Source organism: Apteryx mantelli, chromosome 2 (assembly GCF_036417845.1).
Source record: "Apteryx mantelli isolate bAptMan1 chromosome 2, bAptMan1.hap1, whole genome shotgun sequence".
Classification (NCBI taxonomy): domain Eukaryota; kingdom Metazoa; phylum Chordata; class Aves; order Apterygiformes; family Apterygidae; genus Apteryx; species Apteryx mantelli.
The window spans coordinates 41,711,792-41,737,472 of NC_089979.1; the positions used below are offsets into that span (position 1 = coordinate 41,711,792).

At 38.1% G+C, this 25,681-nt stretch overlaps 1 protein-coding gene across 2 annotated transcripts; it reads left to right on the forward strand.

Moving 5' to 3' along the window:
- The first annotated feature begins 3,577 nt into the window (after positions 1–3,577).
- On the forward strand, positions 3,578–15,018 carry XKR9 (XK related 9). Of its 2 annotated transcripts, none has more exons than XM_013942822.2 (4): positions 3,578–3,630; positions 3,907–4,486; positions 12,844–13,067; positions 14,094–15,018. In XM_013942822.2, exons 2-4 carry the CDS (start codon positions 4,212–4,214, stop codon positions 14,735–14,737), a joined length of 1,143 nt encoding a protein of 380 aa, XP_013798276.1. In that variant the 5' UTR covers positions 3,578–3,630; positions 3,907–4,211; the 3' UTR covers positions 14,738–15,018. The 2 variants fall into 2 exon arrangements, with proteins under 2 accessions (XP_013798276.1, XP_067148442.1); XM_067292341.1 differs by lacking the exon at positions 3,578–3,630 and adding an exon at positions 3,723–3,782.
- The last annotated feature ends 10,663 nt before the right edge of the window (positions 15,019–25,681 follow it).

The window sequence follows — 25,681 nt, forward strand, 5'->3', positions numbered from 1 at the left end:
GATAATCGTGTGCTATTGAACCAGGAACTCCTGAGTCCTGCTCTGGATTCAGCCACTGTTTCTTCTAGCCTTGGAAGATTGACTTGATCAGTTGATTCCATTCTTTAAGTGGTGACATGAGAATACTGATATTTCAGGCATTGTGAGACCTGCTTAGGACTGAGATATTTCTAACCTGTTAAGGGGGAGGGAACACAAGAAAAGGCAATCATGATCCTATGGACTCTATCTCCTGTCATAAGAGCTAGAAAAGCTAAACTACTCTAGCGAAGGTCATACATCATCCTGTGCAGCGCAGTCATAGAGACTCAATCCTGGCACCTCTTCATTGTACCCTGCAGCTCTTTTAAACATGCTCTGGGTTTCCTCAATAGCATAAAAGTTGTGTGTTGAGTGCTGATGGCACAGTTGGAACAGACTGTGCAAACACCTACAGTTTTACCAGTGGAAAACAATTTTAATCACTTGTCTATCTAAAGTACCTGGACGCATGTTGTCTCTTCACATATCATTGTATAAAAAGCTTTTTATATATATTTTAAAGTGCCTTTTACTACAGTTTTCAACTATAGCCATAAAAATTGTTGTTCATAAATCTTTCAGATATAAATATACATATACATACACACACACAATACACACACACACACACACACACATATATATAAACACACACACATATATGTTTCCATAAATATTTATTGGCTTTTGCTCAACAGGTCTAAGAAACTAAATTGTAGGTTCAAATACACATACACAGATACACACTCCTACAGAGGCAAAGTGGTAATTTTTTTTTTACTTTATATGTAATAACTATAGACAGAGACTTCTAAACAGAATCTTTAGAATAGATTTTTTTAATAGCATATTCAAAAGAATGACAGTTCTTGACAAGCAGCAAATTATTAACTGTGTCATGTGGTTAGCATATGATTTTAGTTTCAGTTTGTTATGCTGGTAAGCTCTTTGACTTTTCTTAGATTGTAAGTTTTGCAAAGCCAAGTATGGGAAACCAGCAAATAAGCAAAACTACACAAATTTTTTAATGAAAAATCTGTATTTATCCCCAGCAGGTATCAAGGTAAGTCTGTATTTTGTAATAGCATTTGAAAAGTATCATGAGAAGTGAAGGCTTAGTTAATAACATTTTCCTGTTTCTACTTTATTGCAAAATGACTCTGTAAAAGTATCTTAATTGTTAGAGAAGACGTATTTATGATGCCTGATAGACACTGTACTTTTCTCACTCCTGTTATATTAAACCTTGTACTTTTAATAAAACCAGGGACCAGATAATTCTGTGTGATGCAAGTCATTCTCTCCCAGCAGCACCTACTTGTATCCCACCTGGTGTATGCGAACATGCTGCTCTTTGGAATGATATTATGAATAAAATAGAGTGGCTATTAAGGGCTGAAATCTTCAACAGATATTTCATGTGCACCTGCCAACAGGCATTTGTGCTTGGTCTTGGAAAAAAGACTCTGAACTAGAGTATCCGGGATACAGATTTGTGAGTCTTTGATAGACTTTTTAGGTTACCATGAGCAAAATAGAAAACCTTTGCCTTAATAGCCACTGCAAGGTTCTTTCAAAACTGGATTCACTCTTCAAGATAATTATGGTACTGTGAGCAAGATGGCATGGGTGACAGAAAGCCTGCTTGATAACATGTAGCTGCTCATGTCTCTCAGCATACCTGATGGCTTCATATACCACCAGGTATGTCCAGACAGGTCTGCGGACTGCCTGCGTGGCGGCTGTCTAGACAGGGTATATGTAGAAAGTAGAACTAACCTAGCTGATAGCTACTCTTCATACTGTTTTTTTCAGAGCAGTCTGGACATTGCCTGTAAAACTTCCTTGCTTATTAGAGAAGCTTAAAAGATAATTAATTCAAAGATAAATTAATTCATGTTTGTGAAGTGCTTAGATAAAAAAACGATGGGGAGGTTGTAAGCAGGGAGAAGTCAAAGTACCCTATTTATTCATTTCAAGTGAAAAATTAGACACTACTCTTTGCCACTTAAATATCCGATACAGTATTACTCATTAAATGTGAATCTTGGTGTATTGGCATGTTTCAGTCATACATTGCCTATCCAGAGAACTTTCTCTTTGGATCCAATCATTCACTTACCTTTGCTGTTATGTTTCCTGTAGTGGTCAGATAGTGAACTTAGTTTTTTTCATTCTCTGTTCTAAAAACCATGCATAATTTTCTTGTCACAAATAGGATAAAGCCTGACAAAAGTGGTACATCAAGTTGGAGAATGACATGTTCTTATACAGACTAAACACAGTTTTTTGGAATTCTCCCGAATGAACCCTACTAATATACTCTTAAGTTTGTTCTTACACAAGTTTCCGGATTATGAAACATTTGTAAACACAAAGTTCAGTTTATGCTGGAGTGTGTACCAAAGTCCACTTCCCTGAAACTGACTGTAAATTGCATATAAATTGCGTTAGTGATTTGAATGAGATAGTGGTATTCTTTCGGGGATGGTAGGAAAGGACAATGAAAGGATTCCAGCTATCCCAGTCATGAGATCACCAGATTTTGCTGACCTCGTCTGGGCCTGGACATGAAACCTAAGTCGGAGATAGAAGAAGAAGCTAGAAATAGCGAAGGCCTAGATCCAAAAAAATAGTGTTAAGATGCCCAGCTCCTATTTAGGCTGTTAGTTTCCCACTGTCTTCAATAGAAATTAAGAGTTTAGATTCTCTTTTTGAATTTGTAGCTAGGTCACAATATAGAATAGCCCAGTCAACGTGAGATAAGAATAGTCGTTACCTTTCAGAGAGTTCATGTGATATCAACCAATCGTCTCACTTCAGCTCTTGGTGGCTGTGTGCCTAAATTCACAAAAATCCAAACCAGAGCTGCCTCAGCATGCCCTTCCCCCTGCCTGGCATTCCCTGGCCGCAGCTATTCTCAGGGTATTGTCTGCTACTGCTTGGTGGTAGTGTGAACTTGGGACTTTGGCATATCCTTGCATTCCATTATTTTGGATTGCTGCCAGCGATCTTTTCCTACGAAATGCAAAGGGATGTTGCAATTTTAATGTTTATAGCTTAGCAGAGATGGAACTGAATGAGGCAAAGAATGTAGTTCCTTATAGCTTTTCTGTTTCCCCGGGCAAATATCAAAGATACAAAGAAATATAAGGACTACTTAAATAGATCCAAAGAATCTTTACAGTGTTAGGCAATCTAAACATAGTTCTGACTATGAATGAATTCCATATGCAGTAGATGATAGTGTGGTTAGGTAATCTGTGTGTAGCTACTCCTCATGTAGTTAGAGAGACATTTCTCAAAAAGATATAAACTGAGGCATGCTTAGTTCATTACACATCTCTAACGGGGAGAGCCATAATCCTATTCATCACTGTTGTCCTTGCATATGAACAAATGAGCATAAATGATGAAACCACTAGATGCGCGGACACAAACCCAATCACACAGTTGGAAACTATAATGATGTGTACTCTAATATAATCATGTGTATTCAAGACAGTTTTCTCAACCTTTTGTACACAGTAAGGAAGAATATCTCAGAAGTTAAGAAGGCTCTGGGAAGGACTTGATGTTTTTTTCCCATAATTGGAGTTTTAAAAGCTGGTAGGTGAGCTTGTTTCTTAGAATTTCATCTATTAACAATTATCTCAGCTGCTGCTTACTAAGGTTCAGAATCACTGTGGTTAGGAGAGTGAGTGACCTGCAGGTTCAGAGGTGTAGCTTTTCCCTGGATCGACTGTTCACAGATATCCCCAGTATGTCCTACATTCTTTTATACTTCCTTGTTTAAGTGATCATGCAAATTGCTGTATGATATTTAAAAAAAATCATTAGTGTTACTTATGATCTTTCTTTTTCTTCTTCTTGTTCTTTTTTTAGGAGCCAGCAGCTAGGAAGAATGACTCCACCAATTTAAAAGGCAGCTTACATTTATGCTTTCTGGAATAGATGTACCAATGAAGTTAGTTTAGTATTTAAACCAAGAACACAGAAAAATTGAAATCCCTTTATTTTGATTCTGCTTGTCATAATTAAAATGCGTACTCCAGCTTTCCTTTGTATGAAGCAGTGTGAAGAGGTGGTATCATTAGGAAAAAGACTACATTATAAGAAAGTATTTAGATTTATTCTGTCTTTTCTTCATGTGAAATGAGGACAGAATGAAAATAGTGACAATCTAATGCATGATGAAATTTACTAAGCAGGATTTTATTTTTTTAGTTGGTGGAATTATAATTCAAGTAGTTGATATTGGAGTGGATTTCTGGGTAGCTAGTAAATATTTCTGTGAGGGACAATATTCTTGGGGTATATTAATTCTGTGTTTTAGAGGTCTTTCATCAGTAGTAACTCAGCTATTCAGTTATGAGTGGTTTAAAAATGACTGGGAAAATCCTGATCCTGAGAAGCTGAAATGGATCTTTCTAGTTCATTTCTTTCACTGTGGAATTTTCATAAGGTAAGCACAATTTTTTTTAATTTTAAATGAGAAATCATATTGCTTTAACTGGCCTTTTTGGGAAATTTCAGTGCCAGTTTGTTATGTTAACATGGCTTCAGGGACAAATCCACCCCTGGCATCAACAATTACTCGTCTACAGAGGTGAATGGATTTGTGTCTGCTTATACCAGGGGTACATTATGTCAGGTTTTGATGAAAATGTAGCTCTTCTTTCATTTTGCCTATCAGTAATAATTTTTGTCTATCACACCCTATCCTTATTTGATTCATCGCTCTTTGATAGGGTGTATTTAATAAAAATGCTTGCTTTACAGGTAAATACTGTTGCAATTAATAAAGAAAAATAAGTTTCTAAAATGATTTTAAGAGAATTCATTTGGTTATTCTAAGTAGGTGAGACAGCTAAAGTAAGCAGTAATTTGTGGACCTGAGAGTCTAACTGTATTTGTATAGAAGAAACACCAAGACTGAGATGAAATGAATAGTTGAATAGTTAGTAAGAATGCCTGCAGCAATACTTACTGCAGGGACTGGGTTAATGGTGGCAGGAACCTTTTTTTGCTGAAAAGAATATGTCCAGGAATAGTTTACCATACTGTATGTTTAACATTTTTTCTTTAGCTTCCATGGTGGCTTTGGTTTAAAATTATCATCATCATTACAGAGAACATTTGTGCTAAGTTTTTACTTCCATTTAAAACTTTTTAAAACATTTAAAACTCAGATTTTGCTGAAAAGTCCTGTGGACCTGCATTTTAATTGTTTTGAGTATATAATGGGCAAGAAAAATGAGCAAATGTAGAATTCAGAGTCACTTAATAAAAGTTCTTATTTAAAATGCCTCCTTTAACTTCCTATACTAATCAATGAACAGTGATGAAAGATATATTTACGCCAATGTAAAAATTTCTCTCACTTACTTTAACTCTCATTCTTTCCAATAAATACCTCAAACTGCGAATTTCTATAATTTTCAAAGCTTTCTTCCCACAATGAGCCTCACCTTCTCTGAGTGGCTTGTTATCTAGTAAAGATAATGTTGCTCTTTGCTCTGTTGGTGTTGCAGTCTTGGTCACCTGTTCTCTATAGCACAAATGGTATTTTCTGTGTGGCCATTTACGCTGGGCAAAAGCTTCCAGTTGATATACGCAAGCTACAAAGTTCTTTGAGCCACTCCTCAAAATTCATCAGTGTGGTAATATGTACTATAAACTATAAACTGATAACAGCAAGGTGACATCTGCGATTTGGGATTAGCTATTACATATCTCCTATTATATTTGTTTTCTTGCTTGTATCACTTGTGGTTTCTTTGGTGTACACTTCCCTCCTGTCCTCCCTCTTAGTCATCTAATTTATTCAGCTGACTTAGACAAAGACTCTCCCAGGTTTCTCTCTTTAATCAATGGATAAAGACAAACTTCATCAGGAGTCAGGTCATAATGACTGGAATGAGCCTCTCTCATTTGGGGAGAGGGCCTGTCATTTGTGGCAGGAGCCTATCTCCTCCACTCACTGTAGAGAGAACTAGGGGTCTAGCCAGTAAATGCTGACTTAACCAGTGAACTTAGGATGCCTGAAATTATAAGATGTGAATACATATACCTTTCCAATTTCTTTCATCTCTCATATATCTTTTATCCCTCTGTCTTTGAGACAGGGAACTTTTTTGTGTTATGCTTGTACAGTGCATAGCACAATGGGACTCAGTCTGGTTGGGTTCTCACACTATCAGTGCTAAGTAATAAATATAGAAGGCCATACTGCCAAGCTACCATTGTGATATTGGCAGCTGCTATTGTGTCCCTTGATGCTTAAAATTAAGATCAAGATGCTCTGCCTATTTGAACAAGTGGAGACAAAAAAGATTTTTTACATATTTGTGAAGCTGAATTCTAAATCTATGAGATACCAGAGTAAATGTGAGTGTTCTATTGAACCTGGGATTATTTCTTTTTTTGTTGTTTTAAAAGGTGATGAGAAAATTCAGAGCCAAGATAGATGATGTTCAAAGTAGATGATATTTAGTTGGTAATGCTACAGACTTAGCACCTGGTAAGTCACACCCAAACTGAGGATGGATCAAAAAGTGAGGACCAAAGGTGGTAACAAGCCTCTAGCAATTTATGCATATACCAAGAAGCTCCACAAGAGAAAATATTAGGAAGGTATTTAAGATATCAAGTCAGTGATGGACAGAGAGTTAATTAAAAGTGGGAGGTTTATAATGCTACCTTAAATGAGTTAGAGGTTACATAATAATATGTACTTGTTCATGTTTTCTTAATACAAATTTACTGTCCTCAGGTATTGCCTTAGCCACATCAGTTTCATGGGCTTAATCCAAGCCTTTTGATCCGTAGAAATTAGGTTTAACATGCAGCAGAGAAGAATTGTTTGATTAAGGATTTATATAATGCTTATATTAACTGTGATGGTGTGACTAGAATTTAGAGGGGGTGATTGTTGCTGCCAGGTGTCTCTCTCATCCTCCCTGCAGCTTTGACATAAGAGTCTGTGTGGTTCTGAATTTAAGTTTTGTTTGTCCAGCTCTGTTCTTTGAAACTCTTTTTTTTGCTTTTCCCTGAACTCATATGGTGAAATTTGGACCTGTGAATTTCTAGCTAGCACTCAAATCTTTGTTAGTGTAGTCTGATGATGGGATGTGTACTGTAGTATTGGGATTGCAGTAGAAAGTCCTCAATGAAAATCTGAAGAGGAAGAAAATAACATGGAAGCACTGACAAGAAGGCTTGCCTGTGAAATGTGAAGGCCGCGGAGCCATGAAACAACTAAACCAAATAGCTGTGACATTTGTGAATTTCCAGTCACAAAGAGAGAACCAAAGCCTTCCCAATTTTACGTGAGGATAGGAGCAAACATGATGAAGCTGTAGAAATGTCTCAAGAACAAGGAGACCCCTGAGCTATGTTTAAATGAGCTGGTTCAGGGACCAGAGGCTGTCTAACCACAGCAGTTTTGAGTTCAGTGTTATATAATTTACCCTGTTTCTAGGCTAGACTTAATACCTTATGTGGTGATATAACCATACTCTTTGAGTGGAATGAGCAGGGATTTCTGCTCTTAAACATTTTTTTTTTTCTTTTAAGTAGGGTATGACCAAGCTCTTGGATTTTAACAACACAAAAATTTTCTGCAGATAAAGAACAAGCAGATGTAATGGCTAGAAACAAGGCAATATAGATTGATAATGTATACTAGTATTTCTGCATTCCCACAAGGAGCGCTGCATCATCCATGTCCTCTCCAATGCGAGGCAGAAGATGGGCACAGTGAAATATTACTCAACTTCCCATTCTTCCCCACTGGAACAGGGGGTATTCCAGCATAAGAAGGCTAGGTGCTTTAGACCCTCTTTCTGTACTTCTTGAGTGGGTCCATCACATCTACATCTGGGTGGGATTTGATATTCCTGCTACCTGCAAACAAAATTCTGGTTTGTAACTCTTTTCCTTTAGGAACCCATGACAGTGACTGACAGAGACATTCTTCGACAAAGTCATTACATGTATGATAAAGTATGCAGAGCAATGGTGTAACAACAAAGATATTTTCTCTTACTTATATCTTCATTTTTGTCTTGTGTATTCCCATTTACACAGCTAGTGCCCACTTCAGGCTGTGAGAAGCAGACTGCTGATAGTGTGCTGACCTTCGCTCTGTGTGTTTCCTTTTCCACCTGTAAAGTGCTCACAGATACCACTTGGTAGCCCTATCTCCTTCCTAATACAAGAAGAACCTTAACAGTTAAGATCTCCCTTAGAAGTAGGCTTTCAGCTCTAAAGGAAAGCATGGCTGTAAACCTTGTGGGAGTACAGGAAGACTGTTCCCCAACTGATAGTTTCTCCCATCATGCTCTAAAGAGAATTAACATAAAGCAAATGGCAACCGTATATTTGCCTGTATTAATGACACACTATCATACCCCTTTCACCTTCAGTTTAAGATGTACATTTACCTAAAATACATAACTAATCAAATATTTTTAATTAATGCAGTTTTTATTCCAATTGCTTTTTAAAAGCAATTTTTTCTGTTTATGAGATTAAAACAGTGAGCTATTATGGTAACATATATATTACTACTTTACTATAATTATAATAGGTTCAGAGCAGGCGCAGTGTTCAAGTGAGCCGTGGGCATGATAAATAAGAAAATTTGAGTCTGACCTATCCTTTAGTACAGACTAAACTTTCCTCTTGGCTGTGAATGCAATTGTCTAAGCTAAGCCTAAAAATCTGTTATAGGCCCTTCCTAAAATGTCCTAATACTGCATGCCAATGGGCTGATTAGAATGGTAGCACAAGCTCAAAATGCTCTTAAAAGAGGAAAGGTCTGTCATAGTTAGCTACAGTAAGCGACACAGGCTGTGGAGCTCAGGGAATGCCACCTCACTTAACTATCATCATGTAATGCAGATTTAGTCAAAGAGCAACTGAAGCATTCAGACTGTTCTAGAAAAAAATGTATTTTATACAGTATGCAAAGTCAGAAGTGGATTAACTGAAGCAGCTACAAGTAATGAAAAATACTAGCACACCATCTTATAACAATATAAACACAGTGTAACATACTAGGTTTAGAAGCAGTATGTTTTTGATATGATATCAAGTGTGCATCCAACTGAAATATTCCTTTTACAACATGTCTGGTGTTTGCCTTACTTATCATCTGCCTTCTCAGCTGTGAGCTCTGGAGCTTGAAATTTGTACAGCTGGTTTCCACTTCTTGCTGCTTGAACAAACACAGACTTTGTTGAATGAATGTATGGACAAGTAACAGATTGGTCTACTCTAATATTTTTTTCTTGAAAACACTGCAAATTCTCCAGATGTTTACACCCTGGATGCAAGAACCAGATGTTTTGGACTCCTAATTGTTTTATAAACTGAAAAAGCTATAGATGCTTTGCCAAACAGTTTAGTTCCTTACTTATGGGAGATTACTCAGAAAATAGTAAGATAAATACAGAACAACATAAAACAAGAAAACAGTCTCCTTTGAGAATAAATAATGAAGCTACAGCCAACTTACAGAATCAATGTACGGCCTAAAAGGCAGAGCTGCAGTCTATGAACCTCTGTAAGGAGAAGGGCAAAGGATCTTTCCCTAAGGTCCCTGCATGGTAGCATTGCTGTTCCACACCTACAACTGATGCTTCCACGTTTCAAGCCTGGGGAGTTATCCCTTGTATGGAGAACACATGGCTAACATGGGAATAGGGGAATAAGTCATGATTCCTCTAACATGCCCTTAGCAAAGGATCTGCAAATCGTCACTTGTGGCTACTGAAGAACCCTTTATACTGTGTCCTCTGTGGTCAAAGAATTTGGTCTTTAAAGATGGTGAAGGTTAAACTTTAGCACTTGGGGGGACCAGGAATACTTCTGAACTTCCATTGCAAGCTGCAGGAGACTGTGTTCCAATGCCATGGATGAGCAGTGGGATGAAATCTGGATGTCTAATGATCTCCTGCCCCCTTGTTTCCATGTAAAGGAAATGCAAGCACCTGGATTTTATGGTTTCTGTAGTGCATCAATCCTGTGGACAGCTGGGGAACCAGGAAACTGTGACACTTCAGCATGCACCTTGAAATCACCTTAGATGCAGCCTTAGAGAGTGGCCTTAGAGAGTGACATGGGACCTTGCCTTTCTCAGCCTGCACATTAGCAGACTTGCAGGACAGCCTAACATAACCTAGTGGTGGTCTGTGGTGTTCTGCTTGCTTTCTTGTAAAAGTAGCTCTGAATGAACAATGCCATCTTCATAGACCGAATGACTAAATTCTTCTGTCAAGGGGGAAGACATTCAGCAATGTTTATAATGCCAGAAATGTGGGCAGAATAACAGAGAATTTTCTTGAGAAGGACTGCTTTTGCTGTCCTTTCCTGCTGTATATAGTCAAAATGGGTTCACTGGAGAAGGATATTGGAAGTTCAAAAGATCTGGGAACAGAATAAGTCAAAGCTTGAAGGTGATGACTGAAGGCTGGTTATGCTCAAAATCTTGTTTATGGGCAAACATACCTTACATATAAAGCCAAGAATTTATTGGTAATATAATTGAAATCTTAATAGTCTAATCCAAGAATCATTATTAGTCCAGATCTCATTAATACAGAAAAAGAAAGAATATTTCTATACAGAAAAAGTGTTGGTAATAATGATACAGTTAACATTGTTATACACACACTTCTTAGCTTCTACCCCTTTTCCGGGTGCTATGCTCACCACTCCTCTGCTCCTCTGGGTCCTAAGGCCAGTGGCTTCATTCTGGTGTTGGTGGTGGGTTGCTACGGGTGTTATTAGCATCTGGAGTCTTTTGCTGGGAGTTCATGTTGATGATTTCTTCTTCCTCACACCCTGCTTGCGGTCCTTTCTGTATGTTTGCTAACACACTTTTACACTTTGCTCTCTGTTCGTTGATCTGCAACTTCATGTTACATCCGAATTTACTATACATGGTGCCTTTTACAAATGTTAGATACCATTTGTTTTTCTCTTTTTTTGCCCCTAAAACCAGTATTGTCCAGCTCCAGGTCTGCATTTCTTTAACAGACCATGTAGTTTATAGCCATGGGGTCTCCAGTGCCAAGCCACCTCTTATCCCATGAATGTACTCCACTACACTGTGTCCTGTGTCTCTACTTTTCAAGGCCTCTGATATGCTACCAGGCCTTTATGTCTCTAGTACATCATTATTTCATTGTCGTAAACATGTCATTCTACATAGAATAACTGATTGTTACTGCTGCCAGTTGTACTGTTACTGTCTAGTTGTACCATTCAAAAATAAACAACATTAAAACAAATTAGCCACCTGGTCAATTAGAAAAATTGACTAGTTTTTCTACAAAAAAGCGTGGCTTAGCTAAACCAAGTAAAGCAAAGTTGCAGGCAAGTCACAAAAACTTCAGAGCAAGCCTGACAAGTCTCAGTCCTTTGGCCTTGCAAAGTCGGTTCAAAGCTTATGGCCTTTCACTAGCAATGGCAGTTCCTGTTACAGGGCTACCCAGTTACATGACTCAGTCTACAATCTGCACAGTGTTACTAACCAACTGAAATCAAATAACCAGCAGAAGAGAACACTGCTTTTGCTTCATGTAAATAAGATTTACATGCATATTTACTCAGCTACTTAGATTCTTTGTTTGCTGCTGAACAGTTCAACTGGAAAGAGATCATTAGTTGTGAGAACCTGTTCTGCTGGAATTGCCTCATTTCATCTGCTATAGAAAGGAGCATTACCTTGCTCCCTTGGCTTCCAAAGCACGAATGATCATTTGCCACAGGGTGATTGTATCACGGAGAAGGGAACTACTGTAATTCCCCCCAGCTGGAGTTCTGGTCTTACATCAGGTTGTAGCCACCATCCTATTTTGCTAAACAGAATTTGTTCCTTCCTTAATTATCAAAATGGTTTTTGATTAAAACTTAGTGTTCTCTCCCTGCAGAGGTGCTTTGCCTGAAAAGCAAAGGCCTTGAAAATGGAAATAAAAGCTAGATTTTATTTATCTCTAAGAGTGGCATTAGAGATATCTTGAACAGAAAAGGTTCTTTACCGCACAGAATGTGCATCACTCATGACTAATTCTGTGTATCTTTCCATTACTGCTCTTTTAGGGGAAATGCTCATTTAGTCTTGAAAATAGACTGGTTCTAAAAGAGTCATTCATGCGTGCTAGTTTTCCAAGTCAAATGCCTTGTTCATGTAAAACCACTCAGATAATAGAATCTGTCATTCTAGGAAATCCATGTGTCTTGAGAGTCATTTTCTGAATTAAAAGTCTTCCTATTTAGCAAAAATAACTCTTGAGGGATATTTTTTTGCAAAAAGCCTGTTGTATATTTGCCGTTCATCGGATACTATCCTTGGGTGTTATGGATCTATATTATGCTGATATAGAGTTGGATGTTCATAGCTGGATATTCATTAATACCCTTAAGAAGGGTACTCTGTGTACTTATGAATAATATAAAATACCTTCTCTTTTAAAGAGAAGATGAGAAAAGATGCAAAGGGAATTTTCAGATATGTAGTATTTTTAAATAAATAAGAACTTAACAAAATAAAGCTTGTAATCTTATTCAGGCAAACCTCATTCTGTTCTAGTAGTTTTTATATTGCATTGGTATCATGGGGCTTAAAAGATCATCTGATATCACTGATACCAGACACATATCAGATTAAATTTTATCTCAGTAGAAGGTGCTGGATTCCATTCAAAGATAAAATATGAATGGAGAACAAAATGGGAAAGATCTTCAGTCTCTATCATTTTTTGGAGTTGTACTTTTCAAAAATACTGTCTAATCAAGTTTCCTTTTCTATAGGTATTGGTTTGCTTTGAAATATGGCTGCCAGGCTGCATTTAAACAAAACAGCAGTAGAGATGTATCCGAAACAGACTGTCCCAATTTCATTCATAAACAAGCCATTGATATAATGACTGATATTAGCATGCTCAAGGTATTCAAGACTTTTCTCGAGACCACACCTCAGCTCTTTGTCCAGATTTACATCCTCATGGAACATGACACAAACAGTTTCTGTCAATGTGAGTCTTTCTTTCTCTTTACTTTGGAAGCTGAGTATCTTATTTAAATAGATAATTCATGTTATTGAATAACATTTTAAAGTCACACTCCACTGTATGATTACTGTGTATTTAGTTATAATTTTTGTCTAGTAGATATCTGTTTTGCTAAGGCTTCACTGTAGCAAGTCATAATATTTAATATAAACATAATGATACCTCATTTGAAAATAAGTTATTGAATATGATTAGTGTATCAATTTCAGAGCAGTCTGTTTTGTGTGTGTTGGCTTACTGTTTCTTTTTAAACTACCAACTGAGCATCTTGAAATCTGTAATATATTTAAAGCAGCCTTGTGACTACCATCATCCACATTTTAAAGATGATGGGGAGAGTTGTAAAAAAACTAAGGATAATTCAACATTGTAGAATGCAGTACAAGGAAGGGATATTGGTTCAACTCTCAGAAGCTGGACAGCAACTATACTATTTCCAGCCCTAAAACCAGCAGCAGAATTGGCAATACATTGGCTTACTCATGGGCTGGAATTCATCAAACCAAGCGCAGAGATTTGCATTGTTGTTTACTGTCTCTTCATAGCAACGGAGTTAACATGTACTCAGATAAAACAGTCAGATGACCCTTAAATATGACCACGCTAAGGGAATCTCTTACAGGGATTTCTACGTTATAGACAGCCTGGACTCAATATCACCTGCTGAACCTAAGTATTTATGGGCTATTTGCAACACCTTGGGGTTTCCAAGTCATCTGCATAGAGCTGGCAAATATGACACACAACTTTGGCAAGACCAGCAGCAGCTGGAGGCCAGGCAGAATAACATAGGCATCCCAGATGGCACTAGATGCCTAGATTTAGGCATCTGAACCAAGATTACTTGTCCAAGAACATGAAGGAAATATAAAGACAGTATAAAGAAAGTGTAAAGAAAGGAGGAAGTTGTCCAAACCTTCATTCAGAAATTTTAATGTAAAATAAATTTCTTTTTCTTAGAACTAATATTTATACTTGTGTTTTGTTTAGATGCTGCCATTTTCATGTCTTTTTGTGGCATCTCCTTTTCAACAGTTGATTATCAGATATCATTACGAAAATCTCTGCCTGATAAAGATGAATTTCATGTGCTACCCAAGTTAGTATATCTCTTCTATAAACTGCTTACAATCACTTCTTGGATGCTCAGTATTTCACTGATCACTCTTCTAAGTGTCAGAAGTTCTGTATTTCTGCTGATACTTCTTTGGAGCTGTGGCTTCTGCTGGACTTTGAAACAACACACAACATTTTGCAAATCTAAGGTGATGGAATATCTGTATAGAACTGTTGTTGGAATCATTCTAATTTTTACCTTCTTTAACATAAAGGGAAGAAAAACAAAAGTTTGCATTTCTATTTATTATGCTACTCACACCCTTGTAACTCTAGGTATTTTGTTTGTATATTTGTTTTGGAAACCTTTTGTTACCAAGGAAATATATTTTACAATTGTGGGCCTCTTAACTATTCTCAGTCTGGTGTTAGGTATTATTTTTCTTATTGTTTATTATAGGCATTTTCATCCCACTGTTTATTGCAGACAACAGACATGTTCAGATGAAGCTGATGGAGTGACAGGAGAAAAAGACAGAGTGGAAGCTGGTAGATTTCAAAATTTCATAATGCAATGAACAGTATAGATTTTTGTGTAGACTTCAAAGCAAATATTTGCTAGACTGTCTGTTTTTCTGTTGTTGCTTCTTGTGTATTTTCACTAAGTATTTTCACTAAGTAACAGGTAAATGTTAATAGTAAGTAAATGGTCCAGAGTTACTGACTCTGAATAATTGTTGTTTTCTGTAACGTTGTATAAAGCCTTTTTAACATGAGTATTTCTCTATATGTTGGTCAATGTTACTTTTGAAAAATGAGCAATGTAAGCTATCCATCCAACCCAATTCACTGTTTTAGTTTTTAGCAATGCAAATAAAACATAGGAGAAGCTAAAAGTGAAGCAAATGAAAGCTAGCATCAATAACATATTCTATTTATTTATGTTGATTCTGCTCAAAACAAGGCTTGCTTTTCTCTGCCTGCTGGATGGAAAGAGGAGCGCAATAAGCAGGGACGGTGACCTCTTATCTCTGTTTCACCCCATTAGTGTAAGAGCTACAGTTCTTCTTTAGATGACTGTAGCTACAATCCTTATTGCCTTCTTAAATATCCCCTGAAGAAGAATAGCTTTGATTTATGGCTCAATCACCATCTTGCAACAAGGAAATTTGGGGAGATATTGCAATCATTTTATCTTCTAGGTGCTTTAATGACTCCTTTACTGTTTCTATTCTGCTAATCTTTCACACACCTTTTTGCATTTAGGGGTGATGCCACCTTGTTGTTCCGGATTGTAATAGCAATCTCAGTGATTTATTGGTAGCAACAGGAGTGTCGCATATAGAGGAAGAACAGTCTCCCTGGAAGCTTTCTGCTCCTTTGAGTTCTAAGATGTAATACTTTAAATGCAGGTTTCCACTGAAATGGGAAGATATGTGAGGTATGCTGCGGTATAGCTTCTTTTGCCTTTGTCCCTAGAGAAAAGAGAAGCAGCCGTTCTGATACATTGCTCTAGCAGGGCCAGTGCTGGGTAGGGCTGGGAAATGACGGAAGAGCGAGCCTGTCCCACAAGATTTTTTTGGCAGAAGGCAGAGTGAAAGTAAACAACTTTTCAGTCCAGTTTTCAAATGCTCAGTCAACAACAATAAATGCTGTACAAGGAAATAATGTTCATAACCACAACTTTTTCAGAAATAAAGGCTAAGGGGAAGTCTTTTAGAGCTGCTGGATTTTAAATCTGAGTTATAAAAAATAGGCCTCTTTTTCCCCCCACCTTTCGCCTTCCAATAACTCACATTTGCATTTAGAATAGCCACAGGCAAGGGGAGGAAACAGAGTTTGACAAAAGAGATGAGAGATAAGTTACTTTGCCAGTAATGAAAACTGTTAGCATTACTGATTGACAGCAGACATCCCTGAAACTTTGGGGGCAGGGTTGATGCTTTGGTTGATACTCAGGCTGCAGCAGAGCTGTTTCCTGTGCCCTGTGTCAAGTCCACGGACTGCAGACTACGTTTTACTTGTTTACTTCCAGCCTCATCCTAGCTCAGTGAAGTTTCTTGTTGCATTATCAAACAAATTGTTTCCACAGCTCTCTTTACTAGGCCAACCAGTTTCATCTCCATAACCCCTTCCAAGAAAATTAATTTCTGGAGCATAGTTTGGACTGAATGCTCTGTCTTTCCGAGGATATGCATGAAAAAGCATCATAGTAAATAATTTAGTAGGATGACAGGAAAACCCTTCATTTCCACTTGTGGGTAATGAGGATGTGGGACCTGAAGTTGAGACATAGAATAGCACAGTCCCTGAGACTCAAGCAATAGCTGTCCTAAAATGAGTACATAAAACAACACCTGTATTTCTAGCTACTCTGAAAAAGGGATTACGTTGTTTGCCCTGCAAAGGCAGCATAGGTACTTTTAAAGGAGAAAGAGCATCCTGCTTTGCCCACTGTGGTTGTCCAAGTTCTGCTTCCTTTAGCTACACAGTACTTATTGCTGGTGATGGGGCCTTTGGCAGAAAAATGCCTGCCTGATTTTAGGCTGAATTTACTCTTAGGTTGCCACACACACCAAGAAACAAAAAAGATCCTAAACCGTGAAGACTAAAATCACTTAATTACTTTGCACATTTTTACAGTTCATTTAACTGAAAACCTGAGAAGGGACTAGGACAAGGTAGGCTGGAAAAGGGAGAATATTATTTCTATCTTGCAGAAAATTACAAAATTTGGTCTAATTCTTATTTGGAAGAAGACCTCAATCTTTTTACATTATCTGAGAAACAGATCTCTGGGGAAACATGAGCTTCTGAGAAGGCTGCGTGTCGGAGTTTCGGCCCTGGGGCCTCCAGCGTGTCTGCCTGCCTGCCAGATGCCAGAAGTCTAGAGCCTGACTTGCTCTGGAGGAAGGTTAGTTTCTGGCGAAACAAACCAAATTTGTCTTTGTGACTTTTTTTTCTTTTAATTTCAGTGAAGTGACAAATTCCAACAAAAAAGTATTTTATTGCCATTTCTCTGGCTAACTCTAACGCTCCTTGTCTTTTGTGGGAGAAAAACTGTCTGTTGTGTTGCATTTTGTGATTCTCCTTTTGCATTCTTCTTATGTCTCGTTGTTTCCTTTTCTGTGTCTCTGAAAATACAGATATTATACTTAAGTGGGTAAGAGAGGCATCTATGTGACTATTTATATCACGCCAATACAAATACACACAAAACCTAATTACTTAAGTTTCAATCCCTATTTATATGTCCTGGTGGATATAAATTTAGCCATATCCTGAAACTGGGAACTGGTCCTTTGGGAAGACATGCAGGTTTTTTTTCATAAAGTTTAATCAGATCTTCAGTATCCTACCACTGATACTGTGAACTTCTCCATTTTGCTATCATCAGAGGGCTTTCAAGAGAAGCAAATTCCCATTAAAAATACTAGCTTGCCCCCTGCAGGTTTTTATTTTTTTATTTTCAACTCTAATATCTTCCCTTTCTTCTTAACCTTGAGTTCAAGATTTTCACTTGATTCTCTTCATTTTCATAGTTATGAAAATGGCTTCTCATTCATTTGCTCTTTTTAACTTAGAATCATTGTAGCAGGGAGCATGAAAGACAAGGAAGCACATGCATTGACTACAGACACATTTCACATCACCAATGGCCACGTCAAACAAAACAAACAAACACCCACTTCACCTAGGTGTAAAGTTCAAACAATAGATTTTATACATATCCTTTTTGTTCCTGGCCTACTCTTAAAATTCAGCTGCCACTCAGTTCATGCATTGTGCCTGACCTTGTCATTTTAATCTAACTGCAAATTGAAAACAAATGGTTTTTTTCTTTATTTGTTAAGTATGTCCATTACATCTTACAAGAAGTATTTTAATAAGTTAAATAAAAATAAGAAACAATTTCTTCCTGTTTTGACTACCGTCGGACCTGGGTAAGAGGGACAACATTCTACAGAATTGTTTTAATTATTCTACTAATATTCAATGTGCCATTTGATGGCATTGGTGAGCTCACCTGATGTACCACAGATAGCACTGATTTATGAAGCCGTAATTGGGTTTCCAATAAACATTTGTCAAAATAATGTATTCATTCAAACCAAAGCCTTCTTTATTTATTCATATAAAAGAGCACTTAACTTTCAACAAAGAATTGCCTGCCATCAAAAACACTCCATAAACGGAGGAAATTTATGAAGACACAGTACCAGAGGGTGATCAGTGGAAGATTAAGTTCACTTTAACCCTTCAGAGTGCTGAGTTCCACCTCTTGCTTGTTAGCGGTACCATATATATTTCTTTCTAAAATCCCCAAGCCCAGGCATTTACCTTTGTATATTTAGACTTTAAAGTACCAGCTCTCTTTTCCAGCATGGAGTCTTACATCTCAAAGGCACTTTCAGAACCAAGATCTCTCACTTTTATTATGAAGTGTAGAAGCATGCATACAGCTTGAAGGCTTACCTACCCAAATTTTTCAGTGTGTGTATATTCTTCTAAAGGAAGATAAGCTTCAAGAGGTTAAGCAACTTATCTTAAACTTAACCTGAAGAAGTACAGGTGGTTGTCATTTATTCTCACTGAAGAATTTTCCTGTTCTACTTCATTGTGCTCTTCTGTAATTCCTAGCACTTTAGTTTCATTTTACAGATTTTTAATAAAAGAAGAGCAAAGTAGATGGACTGTACAGTCAATATTTGAAAGAAGCATGGATGACCCTTTGGGACCCATCTTCACCAGAAAAAAAAAAAGTATTTGCACCTCCAATTGGATAATATATCATAACAAATATAAGTCACAGTGAAGATTCCCACTGTGAGGTTCTTATATTCATTAGCTTAGTGAAACATAGACCAGCATGTCAGGGATAGCGAGCGATGCCTTAAGCTTACCTTAACCTGCTAATACTCGTTGAAACTACAAACTCTACAAACCTTACTATGATTGTATGTTGCATCTAGTTTCTCTATATGTTTCTATTTTCAGCACATTATTTTTATTTTTCACAGCAAAAATGTCTGTAAATGATAAAGCTTAATGGGAATGAATGGGAAGAGTTTCAAGTGCACATTCATGCCTCAGAAAAAAATCTCAATACAAGGTCTTAATCATTGTTACTATTATTGTTAGTAAGTACTGGCACTTTGTCCAGGTGACTAGAATGATGATACATAGAACAATACATAATATTAGAATTGGAATGCAACAAGAAGTTGGCTGTAAAGTTTTGTTGTGCTTTGTCTGCTCAGCACTTAAAAATGATCTTCAGTCTCTCTCATTAAACACGTTTTTCAATGTGGGCCTACAGATGTCTTGGAAAAGAGAAGTTTACCTCTCTGATTCTGTGGGGAGTAGGTCAACTGCTGAAAATCAAGGGTTTAATGTCCCTGGACAATTTCTGGGTGCTGTGATAAAGAAATAAAATGGTAAAGTTACATGTTTGAAGGTCACTTGCAAAGAAACCAGTATGAAGATGGAGAGGAAGGCATAGTAAATACGAACAGAGCAAGCTGGAGTTTTTTGCTCTGACATAGTGAACTCTACACATTAGGTGAAGCCTGATGTCTGTTGTACTATAATAGGGCAGAAAGGGACCCCAGACATCATTTTGTAGTTTGTTTGTCCTATAACAGGGCCATTCCTGGCAGAAATTTTCTAACTTGTTCTGAAAAACCCAGTGTCCCAGGTAATCTCTCCCAGATCTTCATAGTGTTGTCTGTCAGGAAGCTCCTATGTATACCCTCCTTGCTGCAGTCTGAGCCCCTTCTTGTCCTCTCTGCCTTGTAGAGCAGGTGAGTTCCTTCTTCTGGGAAGCAGCATTTTACATATTTGATGATCGTTACCATGTTCTCAGTCTTCACTGTGGACTAAGCACACCAAGCCACTAAATCATTCCATGTATGTCCTGCCTTCGAGACTGCCAATTAGTATTGCTGCTTTCTCTTTGAGTTGATCCATGTCCTCCTTGAAGTGCAGCACTGGTAATTTTATACAGTACTATAGCTGAGGCTTTGCTGCTGATGATTATATCAGATGGATTACTTCTTATGCCCACAGGCTATACTCCTATTTTTGTATCATAATTACAGCATTTGTCTTTTTTTACAACATCGTGACATTTAGTGGCTCATGTTCAATGCACTGTAACACAAATTTTTGTGCAGAAGCATTGTCTTGTCAGTTCTTCCCCATCTGGGTGTTTAGTTTTCACTGAAAGATGAAGTTCACCTCCGGCCTTCTTTTGGGCCTTGCCTCCTTCACAGAGATTAGTTTCCATGAGTATTCAGCCCAAAGTCTAGAAAACCACTCACGCTCTTTGATGGCAAATAACAGGGTGAGGTACCTGTTCTGGTTAGTCATCATAATTTGGCTAGATCTTCATGTAAAAGTGTGAGAGGCTTCAGGCAAACATCACTGGCTTTTTATAACTCAGCTATGGCTATATTAGCAACCATTCAAGTTTTGGTTTACTATAGCTGACATGCCTGTAAAGTACCAGTTTTCTTGTAAAGATGACAAAGAAATAATTTTTCCAGAACACATCATGGATTTTTGAACTTGAGTAGGGGGAGATGCTTAGACAATATTGGCTGCCAGCAGCAGGGCCCTGTGGGGCAGCTCAGGTCACAGCTGTGTCTGGAGTGACCACTGTAAGAAGAGTAAGGGTAATGTGGGATTGAAGGTAGAGGAATAGTGGGACCATCATATAATGCAAAGTCTGGGAGTTTTCCAAAAGCTATGTCCCCCAAGATGATGGACATTTTTAGTGAATACTGCACAATTCAGCTGATAGAAGTACTGCGTTTGCTTGGTTTATGTTATGCTGTGTAGAGATACATGCCACTGTTGTGACCAAGATTATGTTCTGTTGACAGCTTTGTAAACCATCAGGTTTTTGTTATACTGCTTGAGTTGGATGAAAGAGCAGAGTGACAAGAATGTGTATTTTTGTAATCTGGACTCTGGGAAATAGTGTCATACAATAGGTACAACTGAGTGCAGAAAGACTGCATATTATAGATCTCTTCCAAGTTGTTTTGGACTGGGATTTGCCGGGCTAAAGTCATTCCTAAAGTTAGATTTAAAAGGTTAAGTCCTACTCACGTCGGCTGCTTTTGTCAGTACTCCAAAGCAACCGAACAATGCCTCATACAGCTGTGCCACCAAGCTGTGCTTTGCCATTATTGCAAGTGTGTGGCAGCGTTATCTCAGCGATTTTGGTGCCCTTACTTGTATGCTGGGATTTATCTCACTGCTTTTCTGCCATAGATAATTTCACATCCAATTTGATTTAATTGTCTAGGGTCCTGTATAGTCAATGGAGAGAAAAATCACTCCCAGAGGACAGTCATCCTGTCTATCTTGCCACTTATTCAGGATGGGATGAATCTCCCTCTTGAAGTGACCTTTCCCACTGACTACAGAGGGAATGTAGACAGCTTGCTTTGACAGGATATCATTTAGGTAGGTAAAACTAGGTGACATACCTCACTTTTTGTATAGTAATTCTATGACATATCACAAAACCTTAGTAAATTGTCAACAATAGTCTCTCTTCAAATTATCTGTTTTGGGAGCAAAAGGATATTAGTTGGCTATTTTAACCATTTAAAAGTTTAAAACTGAATGATGGGAGTACATCTTGCTTCTCCTATAGATATAGATTTTTCCTGAGATGCTGAGCTCCTTTGAATCTCTTTGGCTTCTCCTGCGTAATGGGTTGCATTTAGCATTTCAGATTGCCTTAGTAAAGCCTTTGGACCATTTCTGAACAGAATATGAAATGCACCATCAGTGAAGAAAGCAACCATCTCACGTATTTTAAAGGTAAATACATATCAACTTGTGGGTTTTGCTTAGGCACGTAGTTTTAGGCACAAATTGCTGATATTACCCTATAATTACCCTTCTCAGCTGAGAAGAAAAGTGAGAGAAAGGAACTTATCCCAAGAGAATTCTCCTTGGTTTCTCAGTTGTGGCATTGCTGACATGGTCTTAACTGAGTGTGACCTTATAGCTAGCAAGGCTGAATGGCACAGTTACATAAACACAAGGGAAAACAAGCGAGGCCACATAATATGGAAAAAAGTCCCTTAAAAACATCTTCTTAAATGATGCCGTCAGAATTTGCATAGGCTAATGAGCTTGTTCTTTGGCAACCACTTACCACAATCAACAGCTTTTTAAAAAACATAATATAAGCAAAGTTATTTTTCAGGTTTTGTGTCCATTTCTACTGTTGTCTGTTAAACACTGGTGAGTTTTGTAAAAATAGAAATGAGCATGGTAGTTTCAAACAAGAATAACTATTGTGTGAAAAAATGAATATCAAATTATAATTAGTGATTTAATGCCTTTAATTTTAATCAGACTTGAGCAACAGATGTAGCTATCAGTAGCTAATTTATGCCTCTCTTTGAAAAAACAAATGAAAACCAGAAAAACCCTCTCTATTTTATGCTCTCCAAGCCAAAGAAATAATATTTACATGTATGTAGTTAGCAATATAATTGGAGTGGCTGGGTGTGGCCTTTCTCAGTCAGAAAGAAAAAACAAAACACAAAAAAAATTATTTTTTTGCTAATGAGGGATTGTGCATGGAAGAATAGAAATGAATAAATCACAAGCCTGGGCACTAACTGTTCTTTGCCCACTGAACAGGGCTGGGCTTCTGAGGTTCAGCAGTTAACAAACTCCACATGTGAAATGGGTGACCCCTTTTGTTTGTTGCTTAATGGCTGCTTACACTTGGGTGTCTCGAGAAAAGATGGAACGAAACATTTTCAGAATCTGCTCAGCTCAACCACACAGGAGGAAAGCAACAGAATCCCAGTAAAATACTAGTTTTCCACTTCCAGCTTTCATCTATCAATAAAAAGTGCAAATAGGTGATTGTCAAAAGCAATGATTTATTTGCTACCCACGAAAGTCCCAAAAATATTGTGCCAGTGGTGTCTTAAGTATGTATCAGGCAGTCATACAGTGAGCCAAAAATTCCACATTATTGAAGATCTCCATATGAATTTTTATTAAAAATAATTGGTTTTCTTAGTAGCAGATTAGGGAGAAAACATGGTTACTGATGTAGTTTACTGCAGCTAATCTCAAGAACTTGATAGGTGTTAAAAAAAAGCCCGTTTCACAAATTTTAGAATACTGAAATCTCCACCAATGGGCCTTAGAGGCCATAGGAATTCATTAATAATAATTATCACTTCCTACTAGGTAGCTCTGAAAGCACGTTCTCAGCTAGTATAATTAACCGCTGTTCTATCATCTAGCAGTCAGAGAGTAGCGTTGGGAAGACAGAAAGCACTCACCTTGGTCACCTTTTATTGTAGTACATCCTGAAATTGCAAGCAGTTAGAAAATAATTTCCAAAGAGACTTGCCCATACCTTGTCCCTTTGCCCACTCGCATTCCTTCGTTTGCTATGAAGGTCTGCCTGATGCTTCTTTGCTTGCTGTTTTTACTGATAAGCACCTCTGTATAACAGCCATGAAAATCCATGCATGGGGAGGACAAGACAACAGGATCTGGGATATAGCCCAAGGGGTGATGAGGAGGGGGGATAGAGGAAGGAGAGGCAGGTTAGTCCCAGCCTAGAGCCCCTTCTGCTCAGTCCCATGATACCCAGCTCATGCCTGCAAAGAGGCACTCAGTTGTGCTGGTGCAGGGAAAGGCAGTACCTGGAACAGTGGCTACCTTCCACTACACCTCACCCCTGCAGTTTATCTGAATACAGATAATTTGAGTGTTGCATGGTTTTCTTGACTCTGGGGGTCTGATTATTACAGGGGCTACTTTCCTGCCTCTATTTTTTCCTCAGTGTGCCACTGTTCCATCAACACATAAGGAAATGCAGCCTCCTCTCTTCTTCCAGATAAGGAGCTGTGGCCTATAGACCACCTTTCTTTACACCAGATGCCATACACCACCTTTTCCAGGGACTTTGTAGGGCTCCATGGATTTTACCACAGCAGTGCCTTTTCCACCCATCCTTCCTATCCAGGGTATTTTGTAGTTCTGCCTTTTCTGCCCTTCTGCTATATCACGGCTTCCTCATATTCGTCATCTTTTTTCCCAGGTCCTATCCTTCCCCTTTGTACCTCTACATGCTCTCTCATTCTTCCAGTGCCTACTGAAATGCCATTGCTGTACATGTGCCCCGACAATTTTGTTCCTCGCTGTTATGATTTCTCTTCTTTCTATCCAGATGAGTCATTTGGGGCACCAGCAAGTGAAGATGAGAGGAGAACACATACTGTTTTGGGACATGCTAGTTAGTGCTGTCAGCCATTCTTAGGTCTACTTGCAAGAGTGCTTGAATTTGTGACTCATCTGAACAGATACAAAACTCACCTGTGACATTCAGAAGTTCATATACTACACCTGGACAAACAGAAGTGGCACCAAGTCAACTGCAGGGTCAGCAAATAAAAATAGGAGCATGTAAAACAATCTAATTTTGGAGGTGACAGTCTCTGAGCGTTACTGGTAACAAGTGCGTTTTCAGACAGCAACATGACTTCTGAACCATGAATGTTGCTGTAGCACCTATAATGGGGTGGCATTTGGGGAATTTATGTAACCATAGAAAAGCAGCATTTAAAAATATTTGAAAAACTTCATTCTGGTCATATAATATAATCACACACATCTTGACTAGCCAGGGAAAACAAGGTAAGAAACACAGTTTTTTCTCCATTTAATTATTGCCAGAGATTGTCACATGGTAAGTGTCACAAATCATATGATATAGTCAAGATTTGGAATTTTGAGTTGGGAGAACCTGAAAAAGGAAGCACAACATGAGAAGCCTGCAAGTCCTAGCATTGTGCCCCTTGAGCAGGCCACAGTACTTAGTGTTTCTAGCTAAAACTGAAAAACATAACATGGACCCAACTGCCAGAAAGAACTGTAGCATGTACAAGGCTTTCAACACCTAAATATTTATAGAAGTGCCTGATGTAGTCTTCCTCATTTATGCTGTTTGTGAAAAATTGTAGCTTAAGTATTGTTCTAATACCAAAGGACCCTCCTAAGATTGCCAATACTGTAACTTACCATATATACAATAAGGTTATATAGTCACATCTTTGTTGTTTGTGGGGGTCCGTACAAGTTGCAGACTAACTGCTGCAAAGGCAAGGGGACTGTGACCAGCACTAAATCCCTTGCAAAGGGAGGTGGAGGGAGGCACTGAGAAGCGAACTGCGGAGAGCTGCTTAGCCAGCCACTTGGGCCCACAGAGCTTGTTAGCTTTGACACAGTACTGTTTAGAAGTGGCTAAAATAGCTGAAATATCTCCACAGTGCTTTACCAGTCCACATGAACAGACTGATTTAGGCCAGCAGCTTCAGGACTCCAAAGTCATTGGCCTTGCTTCTTTATAACTTGACTGTATGTTCTTATAGCCTAGTTTATGTTTGGTGTGATCTGTGTTTGTTTTATCTTGGTTATTCTAAGCCTGTTGCTCCAGACAGTATAGTTGCCTGCAAAGAGAGTGG

Excerpts from the sequence above, each read along its gene's own strand:
- XKR9 (XM_013942822.2), top strand. The coding sequence starts at position 4,212 with ATGATGAAATTTACTAAGCAGGATTTTATTTTTTTAGTTGGTGGAATT. Across the intron at positions 4,487-12,843 it reads CACTGTGGAATTTTCATAAG|GTATTGGTTTGCTTTGAAAT; the intron begins GTAAGCACAATT and ends CCTTTTCTATAG. Across the intron at positions 13,068-14,093 it reads CACAAACAGTTTCTGTCAAT|ATGCTGCCATTTTCATGTCT; the intron begins GTGAGTCTTTCT and ends TGTTTTGTTTAG.